A 13,987-nucleotide genomic window follows, 5' to 3' on the forward strand; every position below is an offset into this window, starting at 1 on the left:
TAATTTATACCAGAAATTCCATTTTAAACATTTTACTGTATATGCTATTTATACACCAACGTTTTAGATTGTAGAATTATCCTATGGACTTTATTTTTAAAATGGCGATGTCTAGGACTATTAGGAACAATGTTTTAAGCGTTGTATATGTTGTATAATTATGACTCAAGTTGGACGTTCTGCATTTTAATTGATTCTCTTTCTTGGGTGTTAAGCAATTTTAAATCGAATCTTGTTATTTCTGGATCATAGCACTCACTGAAAAATATATGTTATTAGTTTGTCCGACTGTGGTTGTTAAGCTTCGCTTTAATGAATAATAAACATCGTCATCCTTATTTTGATGTTATTTTAAAACCTTAATATTTAGGAGAGGCATTGAGGCGAGGGGTAGTGGACATCGACACCTTCCTGAAGCAAGTCAGAAACTTGTCCAGAAAACAGTTCATGCTCAGGCAGGATATAGTTCAATTTTATCAGGGAGGGAGAGGACAGTGGGCCTTTTATAATACTAGTCCTCAAAGTTTTATATTTTTAGTTTCAGACTACGGCGGAAAGACGGGAAGTCGTTATAGAATAGTTTCACTTTTACAACTATAATAATATTAATCTTTAATTTATTCATAATGTTATCACTTACATTTAATCAGATTTTTTATATATATATATTTTTTAAATTAAATATTTCTATGTCCAAATCAAATATTTTATATAACTTTGTTAGATAACTTTTATTATGTTAGATTAATGAATGCAAACTCCACTAACGTGAAATTTGGAGCTTGTTTGTTGTCTGCACGACCTATATTGTCAAGTGCGGCTCGAGAACTTAATAAGTGGTAGCTTATAGAGAGAGTTTAATACAAACTGAAGTTTGGGGCCTTTTATTTAAAAAAATATTCATCATAGATTTACATTTACACGTAATTATAAGATCATTGTTAGGCACAGCAAGTCAATTCTATAGTTATGCAATAATGCTACATGATGCAATAATCACCACATCTTAAATATAAAATAAGAAAATTGGGTTATTATATAATATTTATATAAATTCATTAAGTTTGAGCTGGAACTAGGCTTTGGTTAATTATCTTCTCTACATCTGAATCTCTTTTACACAAGAATGAATACATCTAAAAAGCGAAAAGACTTCGAAAGTTTTATAGAACTTTCTTTTATGATATAATAATGAAAAGGATTAAACACTTTATCAATAAAACTAATAAAACTGCCAAGCACCCCGCTGTCTACAGCAACAGCTGTCAATACTAGCGGCGCCAGCGGTCAATCCTCACTGAGGAAAAACAAACGGAACTTCAGACAAATCTTGCAGGTTGAGGAAGGAGATGGTATCTCCCGGAGTGTAGGAGAATCTGGACAGGCCGCGGACAACCAGGAAAAAGATACTTGCAACGCTTTGGACGGCTCAACAACAAACTGTCAGCTGCAGGATTCTAGCAGACAGCTGCAAGATGCCAGTAGACAGCTGCCGCCGGCTAAATTAACAAGGCAGATAACACCGCCCACGTGGAAAAGACGCACCCGGCAGTCCAATAGTTTGCGGCTGAACCATCAACGGGCCACCAGCGGCGGCGGCAGCGCGGCTAAACTTGAAAATGATTTCTCAGGCGGCCTGCTGGTGGCTGACTCTAGTCCCTCTGGTCCAGAGTCTAGTGGCGGAGCAGCAGCAGTAGAAACTATGACAGAGGAGGAGTTGGTACAATGTCTCTGCAGAAAGGTTGATGGAGATGGTCTGATGGTCCAGTGTGAGGTGTGTCTCTCCTGGCAGCATGGACACTGTACAGGATTATACCTGGAGGAACAGGTACCAGAGAAATATATTTGTGTGACCTGTCTGGATCCGCCCTGGGGAAGAGGCAGCACCAAGTACCTCGTCCCAATTTATTACAAAAACCAGGACCGCTGTCTGCCACAGCTGCAGACACGTACAAGCACACCAGCAGCAGCAGCAGAGCAGCAGCCACACCTGAAGCAGAAGAGAAGACACCAAAAGACAGTGGATGTTGTGAGGATGTCCAGACTGTCCAAGCTGGATGGCCTGCAGAATATTGTGTGCCAGGTGGGGAGCCTGCTGCACTCCCTGAGAACCAAGCTGAGCATAGCAGCACAGCCCAACCATCCCAAGGTGTTCATGTGGAGCGCCCTGTGGGAGCAGACACAGACAACAACTCAGCCACAGTCAGCTGTTGATAACAGCTTGGAATTGTTTCTAGCCGCTGCCGCTACGGCTGCTGGAGATGCTTTTGGGTGTGAGACAGCGGCCGGAAAGTTGTCAGCAGCCACAGACGAGAATTCTGGCTACAACAACCAGACAGACTTACAAATGAAGGTTGGCAATAAATTCTTGGATTCTTTGGACAATGCTAACAATCATATTGGCTCCTTAACACAGGTATTAAAGTCCAATGCTTATGAGGAGCTGGCAGGTTCATGTGACAGCCAGGAGCTGGCAGCCTCTTGTGACAGCCAGGAGCTGGCAGGTTCATGTGACAGCCAGATGAAAACAAGCGGAGACAAGATAGGGGCTAATAATGTCAGCAGCCAAGGGTTGATGAAAGGACAAGATACAGATACAGAGAATCAGTCTGAAGCTCTGAGTGGCGGCGGTCAGACTCATGTGGCTGCTTTTTGTAGCGGCCAGGAACAGTCAGAAACCTCTGTGGATGGTGGTAAGAAACAGCTGGAAGCCGTTGGCAGCGGCCATAACCATATTGGAGCACCTAGCAGCGACCAAAATCAGCAATTAGCACTGGAAAGGGACAAAGAACAGCTTGAAACCCTAAGTAGTAGCCTACAGATGGGAACCCAGCTTAACGATCAAGAACAGCTTGGAGCACATAAAACTAAAATTAGAAACGATTAGATAAGGTATAGAATAAGTATATTTTAAAGTAGTTTAATAATTTAATAGGTATGCATTTATTTTAATCTAAGATATGACAAAATAAAAATTTTTATCTTTCATGTTTTTTTAACAATCCTGTGTGTTAAATCGAGTAAATAGTTTCAAAGACCATTAGAATTAGTAGATTTGTGTAGTTTTGAAATTAGCAAAACGTTTAACAAAAAAAATGTTAAAAACTATTTAATTTGCGTCCGAAGTCATGTGTAGATTTTGCGTTTTACGCCACTTTTCAACAGATATCATGACAAATCAATCTTTTGCTTATTCACACATTCACCCAGTGAGATATGTATTCTAATAATGGATATAGAAGACGTGGATATTGTGTAAGATTTTTCCCAGTTGGCTAATATAACGGTCCTATCACTCTTTTGACTACCCCATCCTGTTCCCTGACCTTGGAGCAACCAAATTCCCATTTAGGAAAAATTTAAGGTGCGACTTTTCCCCACTCCTTTACCTCAAATGCTCCTAATAAGTCAATTATAAGGGTAAGGGAAAGTAGTTTTTCCTTTAGTTAGGTTAGTAAATATTGGGCTTAGGACAGCCCCACTTTTTTAGCTCTTCCTGAAGGAAACCCCTCCATTTATTTTTATCTTTAAGGTGGGAGAGGGGTTTTGTTTTCTGTATTTGAGCGTTAAGCCATATTTTTATACGATTTATATTCATATCCGAATTTTTTTAAAAGCGAAGCTTTTCTATAATTAGGGTCGGTCCATCACAGAGAGTTAGCTCTTTTCGTTTATTTAAACAGGTTAAAACTGTCCTATTGATTCCAAAATTTGCATGATGATTCCTGTAGTCGTTAGGTACAATTAAGAAAGCGTAGCAACTCTATATTCAATACCAGAATCGAATGTCTGTACGTCCATTTGAAACATGTCGATTTTTAACTTTTTTGACAACAAATTTTTGTATGTTAAAATTATCCGACTCTTCTGATTTTTTAAAAACTGATTCTGCTAATTCAGTTCTGACAATCTACAAGTGTTAATGTTCGTTTGTCCTTCCATTTCAGAGCTTCGCTTTTATGGATGTTGTCACCCTTGTTTTATTTTAGAATATTTGTCTCTTTTAGAAAAGTTTGTGTACTATTTTTGCAAGGTATGGAAAATCAGAAATAAAGACATACTAATAGACTAAAGTATTTATTTTGAAAGGATCTGGAAGATTTTTATTTTAAAGGGAGTGTGAACGTAAAAGTTTCTCATCTGATTATCAAATCTTAACATTTTCTAAGCACATATCACTACACTGATCAACCAAAAACGTCCTATTAACAAAAATATCCAGGAATAATGCCTTGATTTCCCTTGGAGGGAAAAAGGAAAGAACAGGGAAAATCTGAACTTTTTGTTTCTTATAATGTTTGTAGGGATATTTAAATTGTCATATATAGTTGAAACAATTTACTTACTGTTAAGGATTTATTTTATGATATAAAATTGCCAATTAGTTTTTTTATAACGTAGTAATTAGGTAATAAAGACCTATTTTAAATTCGTATTATTGACAAAAATATACCTCACTGTCTACAAAGGGTTGAATCTCATAGGTTATTTAAAATAATAGTATCCTTTTTTATTGTGTTGAACAATAAATAACCCACTTTGGAGAATTAGTTTACACTTTTATCAGACTGTTTATAAAGGAATAATGCGTCTTTATTATTTACAAATTTGTAATAAAAGGTGGGCGAGAGATGGGCCATCTAAAGTTAATTGGATACTAATAAAAAAACCTGTTTCTAGTTTTGTTATTGTATTAGGTTTTCAATAAAAAATATTACTTATTTTATCAATTTCTAAGTAACTATACATTGGTTTAAAGCAAGGATTATGTTAATAGTCAGCTTAACCGTTAGGAAAAATCAAGAACTATGTGAAAAAGTTTATTTTTAGCTATAATGGGAGAAAAAAGCAATTTAAGGCACATTTTATATAATACGGAAAATTTCTTCCTTTCCCTTTACCTTATAAAATTCGTCGGAAAAAGCCGTTTTTTAAGCAAACAAAAGCGCGTTTTACTCTATCTATGAGATATTATGAATAAGATAATGTTAAGATTTGATATTAAGATGAGAAAAATTTACGTTCACAGTCCCTTTAATTAAAGTTAGAATCATTATGTTTTCTCGAAAAACATAAGTAGATAGATTTTTGGGTTTATTTACTTTTTCTTTTCCCCTGAAAAATAGGTAATTACATTTCAAAAACAGGCAACTCTTTCGAACGAGATTTATTAAAAGGACAACCTAAGTTTTCACTTTTTAAAAATTAGCAAAAACAAATTTGCCCATATTTTTATGCGTCCTTGCCAACAATGTATAAAAATTGCAATGTATGAAAAATATTTGAAAAATAAATTTGGAGGACACATGAACATTTTTGCAGGACGCAGATTTCATCAGCGAACATCAATCTTATGTTTGTTGCTATTTTTGATGCTTGAAAGAACTCGGACAGGGACAAGTGTTTTGAAAACATATAGCAATATATGATTCCTAGATTACATATTCCCGAGACTAGCTAAACAAGTAGAGCATCCCCATAACAGTCTTAGCTTTACTGCTGCTATATCAGAATCGCGACATGAATAGTAAGAGAAATACATTAAACTGAAACAATGAATCCCAATATTCAGTAACATGGACAGTTAGGACTACTAGGCAAAGATCTTGACATCAAAGCTTTGATTGTCTACCTTAAGGGAGGAGTAGGTTGCGCTTAAAATCCGTAAAGGTGTGAGTTTTAAGGCTTAAAAATAGTAGTAGAACGGTAATATTCATAAAATATGTGTATTTCTTATTGAAAAGAACTACAGACAAATTAAAAAAAAACAGTGAGTTCTCATAAATTTTTATCGTTCTACTACTAATTTTAACTTAAAACTCACAACTATTACGGATTTTAGCGCAACCTATTCCTCCCTTTGTATATTAGTGCCTTGGGACCTACAATAAAGGATTAGCTTTATGTGTTTTTCAACCATTGTATATTTTCAACGAGATTTCTCATTTTCACTGTATTACAAATTACCGTTGTTTTGACATATTGCTGATGCTGCTCAACTTATTGACATCATTGTCCTTGTTTTTCTGAACATATTTCCGTAACAATGACACAGACAAAGTGTAAGAGTAATTTAGTTTAAGTTAGTGTGTTTTTAAAGAATATTCTGTATTGTTCATATTTAACAAACATTCAGTTTTGCAGTGTTAATAGTCTGTGACTAAATATACCCACAAGGACAAATATAATTTTAAGTAATACAGGTTGTTTAACATTTAGGTATAAAATAACTTATTGTTATTGTTTGGCCTTTTCTTGAAACAAGGGAGAGGAGGGAACAAAATAATGTCCTCATGCCAACCTGGTACATAAATAAAGCTTACATGAAAGTATAAGAGATTATATCTTAAACAAGAGACGATGCTTTCCCTCAAAATGCCTGTTAAGCACTGAAACTAAACCTTTCTTTTTTAATAAATTTTAACCCTCCGAAAACCCCCGAAATCATTATATCGTATTTTATACTTTTTTACTAGGGAAAGATGGTATAATTTCTCTGTTTCTCTACATTTACAAGTTTCTTTTCATAAACCCACCAATTTCTCTTAACAACCCATTAGGTATTGTTCCTTTAAATATTTATTTTAGTTATGTAATACAAGTGTACTTACATATTAATAGAGTAAAAATTTGATTATGAACTATATCAAATTTGTGAAGGGCTACAATGCGAAAGTGCAGACAAAAAGCCGGGCTTTCTGTCTAGATATCTTGCTGGCTGTCCTGGATATCCATCACCTTGCTATCTAGCATCTAGATATCTACTGAAGTTACAACTGTACTGGATTTAAAACCTATAAAATAGCGGTTTATTTATATTTTATTATTTCTTTGGTTTTACAATTTTTTTATGTTTTGGGGTGACTAGAATAAACGATATTCCCCAATCACAAGAGAAGTTTTTCTAATTAGTTAAGAAATTTAAGAAATATAGGGGTGATTATTATTATTCTATTACCCTATGCTCCCATTCACAAACCCCTTTTCAAAAGAGGTGGGGAGGGGATACATCTAGATATATTCTTGTTTATGGGGGCTAAAATATATTGCTAAAAGAATTGGACTGATATGTTTTTTACATTAGGAACTTCAAGTATGCAGGTTTTTTGGGGGGAACAATAGGTCAACCTTACCCCCCCCCCCCCCCCACCCCGCCTGAACCTGTTTCTGAGACAGCTACCAGTGGTAATTTAAAGAAATTTATTTTTATGTTTAAGCATCAAAAAAGGTTCATCTTTTAAAAGTCCTACAACAACATTCTTATTGATAATGAAAGATAAAATTCCAGTCAGTTTGCAAAAATTTACAACGGTGAAAATTAATGAAGTAGATTTTTTATCATAATTTTGTATGCGTATTTTGTGTTGTATAGGATCTAGAATTTTACATTGATTTTAGCAAAAATATTATGATAAGGTAAAATTACATACCTATTTATTGAAAATATTATTACCTACCTATTACCTAATGATGTATTTTTTCTTAGAAGTTAAAAAATTGATTTTTTTTATTTTAATAAGAATACCTAGGGCATTATATTTAATTTTATAAATATGTATATAATGTAATTTTGATATAGTTGAATTAATGTGTTAAATCTGTTTCTTCCAAACTAATATTTCATTGTTAAAACTGAGTTTAAAAATCGAACATTTTCCTTTTTACTATTACATTAGCCGTATGTTTATTTATAGAAATTGAGTATTTTCACATCTTGATAGAATTAAAATTTAAATTAAAATAACCCAGATGAGCTTACAATTTCTTTACCTAAAGTTGCCATGACAGAATTTTCTTCAGCCTTTATTAATGTTTAAAATAATCATAAAGTACGACCTTTATCTACTATTCATTTTATGTACTCTTAAAAGAATATCATAAAGTCACAAAATTCTTAACCAAAATTTTTACCTATGGTTAATCTCGTTACAGGGGTGTATATTCTGCAAAATTGACGCTGCTAAAGGGGGGGGGGATATAAAAAATATTTTGGTTGGGGGGCCGGGGGGGGGGGGGGGGTGGTAAATGTAAAAATTAAGAGAACTGAAAACATTTTTTTCCATTTTTCTCCCCTTCTTGGTGATAAAAACTAAAAGAATATGTTGGAGGGGAGATAATATGAATAAAATAAAGAGTTCTTAAAATATTTTTTCCATTTTTTCTCCTTCCTTGCTGAAAAAAAAATTGGGAGGGGGAAAAATAAATATTTTTGCAGCAGGGGAAAAAAATGAATCTTGTGCAAAATATACACCCCTGTCTTGCTATACATTTTTTTTTACTTTCATCCTATATCCTATTATATAAAGTAGTAAGCGTTTTTTGTCTGTAACGAAGGATCTCGCTAACCGCTGAGCCGATATAGTTATCCTTTAGAGTGAAGATTCTTATAGGTCCTGAGAAGGTTTTAAACTATTTTTGGAGAGGTTGTCTTCACCCCCCTCCCCCTAAAAAAATATTTTTAAAAACTCTTTTTGAAACTCAAATTTAAAATGGGATGAGGTCGACTTTGTCCCCTCTTTCCAGTGCCCCTAGAGGCTTCTAGGGGCGTAGCCGCTAGTAGTATATAAAGTATCAAGGTTTTTTTTGTTTAAAGCTTAGGATCTCGGAAAGGATCCAAAAGGGATGTGCATTTCTGGGAAGCTATATAAATGTCTTGGGGTGGTTTTAGGCTATTTTCCTCCCACGCCTCCCTGTGAGGCTAGATGGGAAGCAACTAGTTATGAATATATTTTAGTCAAATTACCAATGATTTACTTTGATTAATAATGTATACTGTAAAGAGAAGGGACAAGTTTTCGGAAATAAAAGTAGTAAAGAATCTTCTACCTACCTAACAACTCATAAAAGAAGCAACCACGTTTCTCGAGTTCTATCAATATTTCATTTTGAAAACTTGTACCGTATCTAAATATTTAATATGTATATGCATAATTGTAATACCTAATATGTTAATTTATATTTATGCTTAGTAATTTCATAAAAATGGTGTATTTTTCAAATAATTTAAATTATATTTAATCCTCCAAATTATACCTAAAACTCAAAATGCGCACTAGCTTCGATGTATTTATAAACCCTTTCCAAGACAAATTATAAATTGATTTTTTTAAAGAATAGCAATTTTTGCAATAACGTGGGTGGACCTAAAATTAAGATAAAATATCAGACATAAGAGTTATTATTTTGTGTCAAGGGTTTTCTAACTAAATGGCTTAAGCTAAGCTAACGAAAACGTTAAATTTCTATAATAGTTGTTTATCGCATCGTATTATAGACAGCTTTTCCCGGTTATTAAAATAAAAAATTATGAAAACCTGGAGCCCTTTGGGGCTAACAAAACTGGCATTAATTTAATGATTTTTATTTTATTATTCGTGGATAATTGTTTGTAATACAATAGGTACTCTACATGATTTTTCATTGTGGCTGAGAACCGGGTTTAATCCAGCGGATATAATCCATTTCGAAGCCATACTGGAAAAAAAATCATTGTCATTGTTAAATTGAAAAATGCACTATTTCTGTAATTACATCATATATAAACTTGATAGATATAAAATGATTGTGTAAGAGTCCCAAGGTTGCCAGTACTAGAATGACCAGGTAATGCATCTTTAATTAGAAACTTGGTAAAATTGTTAAGTAAGCATAGCTATTCTATGATATTACCAGAGAGGTTTTACGTCCCTTCTAAGAATTTTTGCATTCTCATCTATGTTTTAAATTATCTACATGGTGGGGCAAATAAAACCGGACATTTTCCAAACGGCCATAGCTCCAAAACTACTTGACCAATCAGGACGTTTGACCCCACTATAAAAAGCTTAGGTAATGACCTTTATGCCCATAAAAATCTTTGGACGATGGAGAACATGTACTCCGAGCTGCCCGCGCATATGTTCAACAAGGCAGATTCGGAGTGCGCCCGTACTATATCCTGGATTCTCGACTATTGTCTACTTAATCTAACCTTAGCTCATTTGTAGATGAGATAGACTTATAAAACTTGCTGGAGTTACTGTTGGATACATAAGTAAGACTTTAGAAAAGACTAGAGCTCTCTATCCCAGCTGGCTTGGCCGTAGTACTCCGGAAAAGTGAAACGTGGCAGATTTTGAGATGTCAAAAACGTTAAAATCTTAAATATTTCTCGGTTCTGGACTTCTGGGGCCCATATGGAACTCTGAACCCTAGCTAAATCTTCGTGCCATTTCTAAAAATGTATAGAACGTTGTTCTAGCTCAACTGTGGCCCAAATGAGAGCCGCCGTGTCGAAGGTTAGCTTGAAAGATGGATAATTTAGATCCTGCGGTTACTCACGTCTCGAAGGAGATGTGACCTCCCAGCAGCCCCTATCTTATTCCATTGGACTATTGGGCCTGGGGCTAATTTAAAGCATGCACCAATAGACATGCCCATTCCACAAAGACCTCCCTCATTGCCATTATTAAGGAGAACTTCGCCATCTTGGACAGGGACATGGTGGTCAGGGCCTGTGGGCGGTTCAGGGGGCAGGTAGAGGCGGTGATTGGGGCTGGTGGCGATTTTATTGAATAATCTAATAGTCTTATACCCAATTTGCTTCCCAGTTTTTGAAATTTAATAAAATCTTTAAAATTGACGATTTTATGTTCATTTGTTTAAAAATTAGAATTTGTCCGGTATTATTTGCCCCACCCTGTATAAACCATAGAATTGCTTTTAATAGTTATTAGGTACAACTCTTATAAATGTTGATATTCTTGCTTTGCATTTGTGGATGTAAAAGTTTAATTGATTATGTACCTAAACTTTTTAATAGGTATTATATCTGTTTTTTCATATTGTCACAACAAATTAAATACTTTTATTTTAGGGAAACTGGTTACTCCCCCGCACCGGGAGGACCACCCAACAGTTACCCCAGAGGACAGAGTGGGACCCCACCACCTCCCCCATTACCACAACAACCACCTCCCTCAGCTGCAACACCTGCCACTGCAACTACTATTATAAGGAACAAATGACTATCTATTCAAATACAAAAAAATACTTTTTGCCTACGACAGTTAGGTAATAAAATAAAAAAAAACAGATTAGTTCATTTTCAATGCTTTACTCTAAGTTATAATAACACTAGCGGATTCACCCCAAGCATATAGGGGCTAAAAAAAATAGCTTGACATCATCCCAAATTCTTAAATCTGTAAAAATAACCTAAAACCATTACTGGGCTTATACAAAGCTACATAGTAAAGGAGAACCATTCCAATTCCGTGGTTAGCGAGATCCTTCTCTACAGACTAAAAAAAGCTATATTGCAAATCAAGATAGGTATTTGTTTTCTAAATAGCTGTTTTTTTCTAAGAGGATTGATTTCAAATTTTTTTAGTTTAGATATGTTTTACAATTCACAAATCAAGTCATCTTGACACTTGTATTAGTCGTGGGTACTCGCCATCTCCCCAACAAGTAGTTCAAGCTTCCCTGACAAGCACTATACAGGTATTTCATAGTAGAATTATTATATGACTATGTATCTATTCCGCCTCCTGTAGAATAAGTACTAAAGTAGCAATAATTTTTACATCTTTTCTGTCATGCATTATAATATCATTGAGATAAAATTAAATTGTTTAGGTATGGTAAGTTATTTTACTTTTTATGTTGTAGTTATCAAAAAGAAAAAAAGAAGGTTTTCCATGAGAAATGTTTTTCCCTTATAATATGATTTTATTTATCTAGCCCTCCCTTGGTCCTTCCCAGACTCCGCCCCCTGGAACTGCCAATACCGCCAGAGGATACTCACCAGGACCACCAGGTATACTACACACAAGTGGTAGGTAGCGCAGATATAACAAAGAAATATTTTGCTCATTATACAGGGTGTCCCTCGTAAACTGTTTTTTTAAAACGCTTATTACTCCCTTAATATTTGAGCTATCATAGTAAAATTAAAAGTATTTGGCAGCCTACTACTGACCATTTAATGATATAGTGATGAAAAATCCGCAAAGTTAACAGAAAAAAATCTACAAGGTAATACATAACAGACTGATTTTAGTGAATATAAGACTAATCCACAAGAAAAATATACCTTAGTTAACTTTTAAAGCAGCTGGTGGTCAAACGGTGGATCACAAAGACTTACTCCAGACATTATAAGAACTGGCAGGCATTGTAGCCTAATTAAAAATCTGGTATATTTCAGGTTCTTGTGTGCATTTGAAGTGGGCTCACATGAAAAATTAACAAAGAAGATCAATATTATGCCTATTTTTACATATTGTTCACTTATATTACACTTCAGATTCTTGAATATTGAGAATTTACGGTATGCCATGTCAAGCCTGTTCTATTTTTGTGCTTAGAAAGTCTGAGCAACCAGCTGCTTGGACCCTAACTAATTTTAAAGTTCACAAAGCAGATATTTTCTTGTGGGTTAGTCTAAATTCAGTAAAATGAACCTCTTATGTAATACCTCGTAGATTTTTTCCTGTTTATTTTGTGGATTTTTCATCATAATCCCATAAAATGGTCAGTAGTAGGCTGCCAAATACTTTTTATTTTACTAAGATAGCTCAAATATTAACTGAGTAATAAGCGTTTCAAAAAAACAGTTTACGAGGGACACCGTGTATATGTAAATATTTTGAAGATTTTTCAAATATCTAAAGATTGGAAATGTTGTTTTTAAAATTATATCTAATATATTGTCGGCTCAACTGAAATTTGATTATTTTTATATAAATGAAACAATCGGTCCTTATAATAAAGGAACAGTATATTTGTCTGTCTGTATCGAAGGATCTTGCTAATCTCTGAAAGGATATTGTTCTCCTTTACAGGGTAGCTTCTCATAAGTCCTATTAAGGTTTATAACTATTTAAGGTGAGGATACCACCACCCTCCCAAGGGAAATCGCAAAAAATTACATAAATAATCCCATCTAGCTACCGAGATAATATTTTTGATAAACAGCTAATCTTATTGAAAATTGAAAAAAAGATATTTTACATTCCGCTAGATGCCTCTAGGGGCGTAGCTAGTATTTATAGAACGGAATGGCAAGTTGAGAAACAAAATTCACAAACAATATATTGTATCTTTTGACCTTCTGTTTTAAGGTCGTGGTTATTCACCTGTAACAGGATCCTTAACATCATCAAATCCAGGTTCCAGAGCATCTTCAGTTCCTACAGGTAAATATTCATCAATCTTTTAATATTTTCATATGCCAGCCATTGCCAACGCCACCCTATGATCAACCTAACATTATCAATGTTCTAGGCTTGATCCTTGGGTGGCACAAGGCATTAATGAACTTGCATGTAGTACTTTTCAGTTCCTCAGTTCCACCCTTCCGCCTTTTGGTCATATATCATCTTATATTTCTGCATTTAAGTGATGCAAAAAACATTTTGTAGTGGCCTTTCATAAGGAGGACAAAAGTTGGGGTCCACTTGGGTTCCAAAAACCCAACTAATGAATACATGTTCCTATATTTTAGCTCAGTGGAGTAATCTGAAGATACTTAGGTGTACTGGACCCCGCACTTTAACTCTATAACCTTAACGGCCAACTTTGAAGTATAGATATCATTGATTGATTGATTAGCCATAGTCTCTTAGGGTTTGGTCCTAAGTAGTTCATGGAGTAGGCTGAGACACTAGGGCTATCAAGCTCCACGTTCAAGCACATTATGACTTAACCCGCTATCTCATGAGAGCTACTCATTATTACCTCACCCTCGCCGAGTATGGCAGGTGTCCCAAATTAAGTCACCGTAATGAATGACGCTCTCCGCAGAGGAGCTTGGGATAAGGGTAATACTGATATTATGTACGTGGCTATTAAGTATCCAAACTTACTCAATAATCCCCTTCTTACACAACCAGGGGAAGTTGCGTGAATGTATTCAATTGAGAAATTCGAGTTGCCACATGGGGACTAGAACTCGAACTCTCATCACCGTAACTCAGTGCGTTACCACTGAGCTACGACGCCC

The 13,987-nt window shown here is 34.8% G+C and overlaps 2 protein-coding genes across 6 annotated transcripts in view; both read left to right on the forward strand.

The window, feature by feature from the left end:
- Window positions 1-6,914, forward strand: part of LOC145319110 (tumor susceptibility gene 101 protein-like) — a 28,168-nt gene extending 21,254 nt beyond the window's left edge. Inside the window, exons 13-14 of the mRNA XM_080160971.1 lie at window positions 371-455; window positions 6,661-6,914. Of these exons, the coding sequence (XP_080017097.1) occupies window positions 371-455; window positions 6,661-6,706 (131 nt within the window). The 3' untranslated portion in view covers window positions 6,707-6,914. The remainder of the gene's footprint in view (window positions 1-370; window positions 456-6,660) is intronic.
- Window positions 6,915-7,217: 303 nt separating this feature from the next.
- Neurl4 (neuralized E3 ubiquitin protein ligase 4) overlaps window positions 7,218-13,987 on the forward strand; it is a 42,104-nt gene continuing 35,334 nt past the window's right edge. For 4 of the 5 annotated variants that reach the window (XM_080160966.1, XM_080160967.1, XM_080160968.1 and 1 more), the window contains exons 1-6: window positions 7,218-7,416; window positions 8,735-9,603; window positions 10,856-10,994; window positions 11,422-11,484; window positions 11,725-11,800; window positions 13,107-13,181. In XM_080160966.1, the coding sequence (XP_080017092.1) occupies window positions 9,596-9,603; window positions 10,856-10,994; window positions 11,422-11,484; window positions 11,725-11,800; window positions 13,107-13,181 (361 nt within the window). In that variant the 5' untranslated portion in view covers window positions 7,218-7,416; window positions 8,735-9,595. Of the gene's footprint in view, window positions 7,417-8,049; window positions 9,604-10,855; window positions 10,995-11,421; window positions 11,485-11,724; window positions 11,801-13,106; window positions 13,182-13,987 lie in introns of those variants that run through there. The other variant, XR_013879690.1, reaches the window with a different exon arrangement.

The sequence above is a fragment of the Acartia tonsa genome, chromosome 5 (assembly GCF_053477335.1).
Source record: "Acartia tonsa isolate MP-2025a chromosome 5, ASM5347733v1, whole genome shotgun sequence".
Taxonomy (NCBI): Eukaryota; Metazoa; Arthropoda; class Copepoda; order Calanoida; family Acartiidae; genus Acartia; species Acartia tonsa.